The 1927-nt window shown below is 29.8% G+C and overlaps 1 protein-coding gene across 1 annotated transcript in view; it reads left to right on the plus strand.

Annotated features, from left to right (window-relative positions):
- The window catches only part of LOC107636540 (galacturonosyltransferase 8), a 5952-nt gene extending 4986 nt beyond the window's left edge, over positions 1-966 (plus strand). The window contains 1 exon segment of the mRNA XM_021121185.1: positions 471-966. Coding sequence (XP_020976844.1) covers positions 471-746 — 276 coding nt within the window. The 3' untranslated portion in view covers positions 747-966.

The following is a 1927-nucleotide window of genomic DNA, read 5'->3' on the forward strand; positions in this document are numbered from 1 at the left end:
CAAACTAAAAAGTCTTAGTAATTTTTAAATTATTTTTACTTATAAAAATTAAATAAAAAATATATTAGTAATTAACGTGTTATATAAGTATGTTGTGAAAAAAGATCTTTAATAAAAGAGTTACCCAATTTTACAAAGTTAAATATCAAGAAACAAAAATAATATCCTTTTTGTTTTTTGCATAGAAGGCTTCGTACTCCTTCAAAAAACATTATCATAAGACTGGGATGGATATTCAGTCATAAAAGTTTTCGTCATACTTGACGATGTTGTTAAGTTCTAAGTGATATTAATTCGCACATCACACATCGTCATGCCATACTATCAGTGATTCTAGAAAGAGGATGCATTTTCGAAGTGTAGCGTGTCTGTATACCACTGCGCATATATGATACGGTCTCATAATACATCAAGTTATTTCATTTCGCATCATTATGAGTTCAACATATCCAGTTCTCTTACTACTGCAGAATGAGAACCGGACACTCTGGAAACTCGGGACATTGCCTCCTGGTCTAATCACGTATTACTCAACGACAAAGCCGCTGGATAAGTCATGGCATGTTTTAGGACTTGGGTATAACCCAAGTATTAGCATGGAAGAGATTAACAATGCAGCAGTGGTTCACTTCAATGGTAACATGAAGCCATGGCTTGACATTGCCATGACACAATTCAAGCCACTTTGGACAAAGTATGTTGACTATGAGTTAGATTTTGTTCAGGCATGTAATTTTGGTATCTAAGTGGCTATGTTTACTGTTTAAGTTGTGAGAGGTGCAACAGTAGTTATTTGTTGGTTTGTCTTAATGGTGACTAGATTCTCACTTTCAATGCGTATATACTTTTTAACAGGATTTCTTAGCTTATCAAGAAAAATTCTTGCATCTTTCCAATTGTAAAATACTTTGTTAGTTCTCATATGTATTACTCGTATTTATTCACATTGCAATAATGGTATTAGATACATCTTGAGCCTGAGCAAAATTTGAATGAAACATTTTACTTTTCAAGTTGCCTTAGTTGTTAATATTTGTCAAGATTTTTTAGCTTATTTTATCTTTTCGGTGTGTTAGAGATTACATTATTTATTTAGAATATCTTATTTTTAATATAAGTAAATAATACTTTTACTTATAAAAGTTTAAAAAAATGATAATCTATTCTTAATAAATTATTAAACTAAAATTGTACTTATAAAAAATAATTTGTGTAAAAGATATTCAAGTGTGTTAATTTCATTCATAAATAAATTTGTCAATCTATTAAATTTTTATAAGTAAAATTAATAATTTATTTATCCTTTATATGTACGACGTTAATTTTATCTTTTGTAAAATGAATTTGTCAGTATTTTAAACTTTTATTCGCATAATACACTTACTTATAGGACAACATTATTTTTGCTTTTTTGGGAAAACACATGATATTATTTGTATAAGTAAAGCATTAGATGTTGATTATGGCAATTGGCTTAACCAAGGTATAGTCTACGCAGACAAGGGGAACGGATATTAGCGGCAGTTTTTTTAAGATTTGCGACGATTTAAAACCGCCGCTAAATAGACTATCAACGGTTGAAAAACGGCCTTCTTTAAGGACGTCAGGATTGGGTTTTGCAACGGTTCTCAGCAATCGCTAATTTAATCGTCACAAATTACATATTTTGCGTTGATACGATTTATGGTTGTTTCGAACTACCGCGTGCTCTCCAAAATTAGCCGATTTGTTTGAAATTTTAATTAGCGGAGGTTTCGAATCATCGGTATGATAAACTCGCCAATTTTTTAAAATAATTAGTGGCGTCTACGAACTGCCGCTATTTATTGCTGCTATTTTTTAATATAAAAATATTTCAATCTGTTTTTTTTTTAAATATTCTGAGAATTTTTGTTTTTAGGATTATTTTTTAATTTGAAAATTCTTA

This window comes from Arachis ipaensis, chromosome B04 (genome assembly GCF_000816755.2).
Source record: "Arachis ipaensis cultivar K30076 chromosome B04, Araip1.1, whole genome shotgun sequence".
NCBI classification, from domain to species: Eukaryota; Viridiplantae; Streptophyta; class Magnoliopsida; order Fabales; family Fabaceae; genus Arachis; species Arachis ipaensis.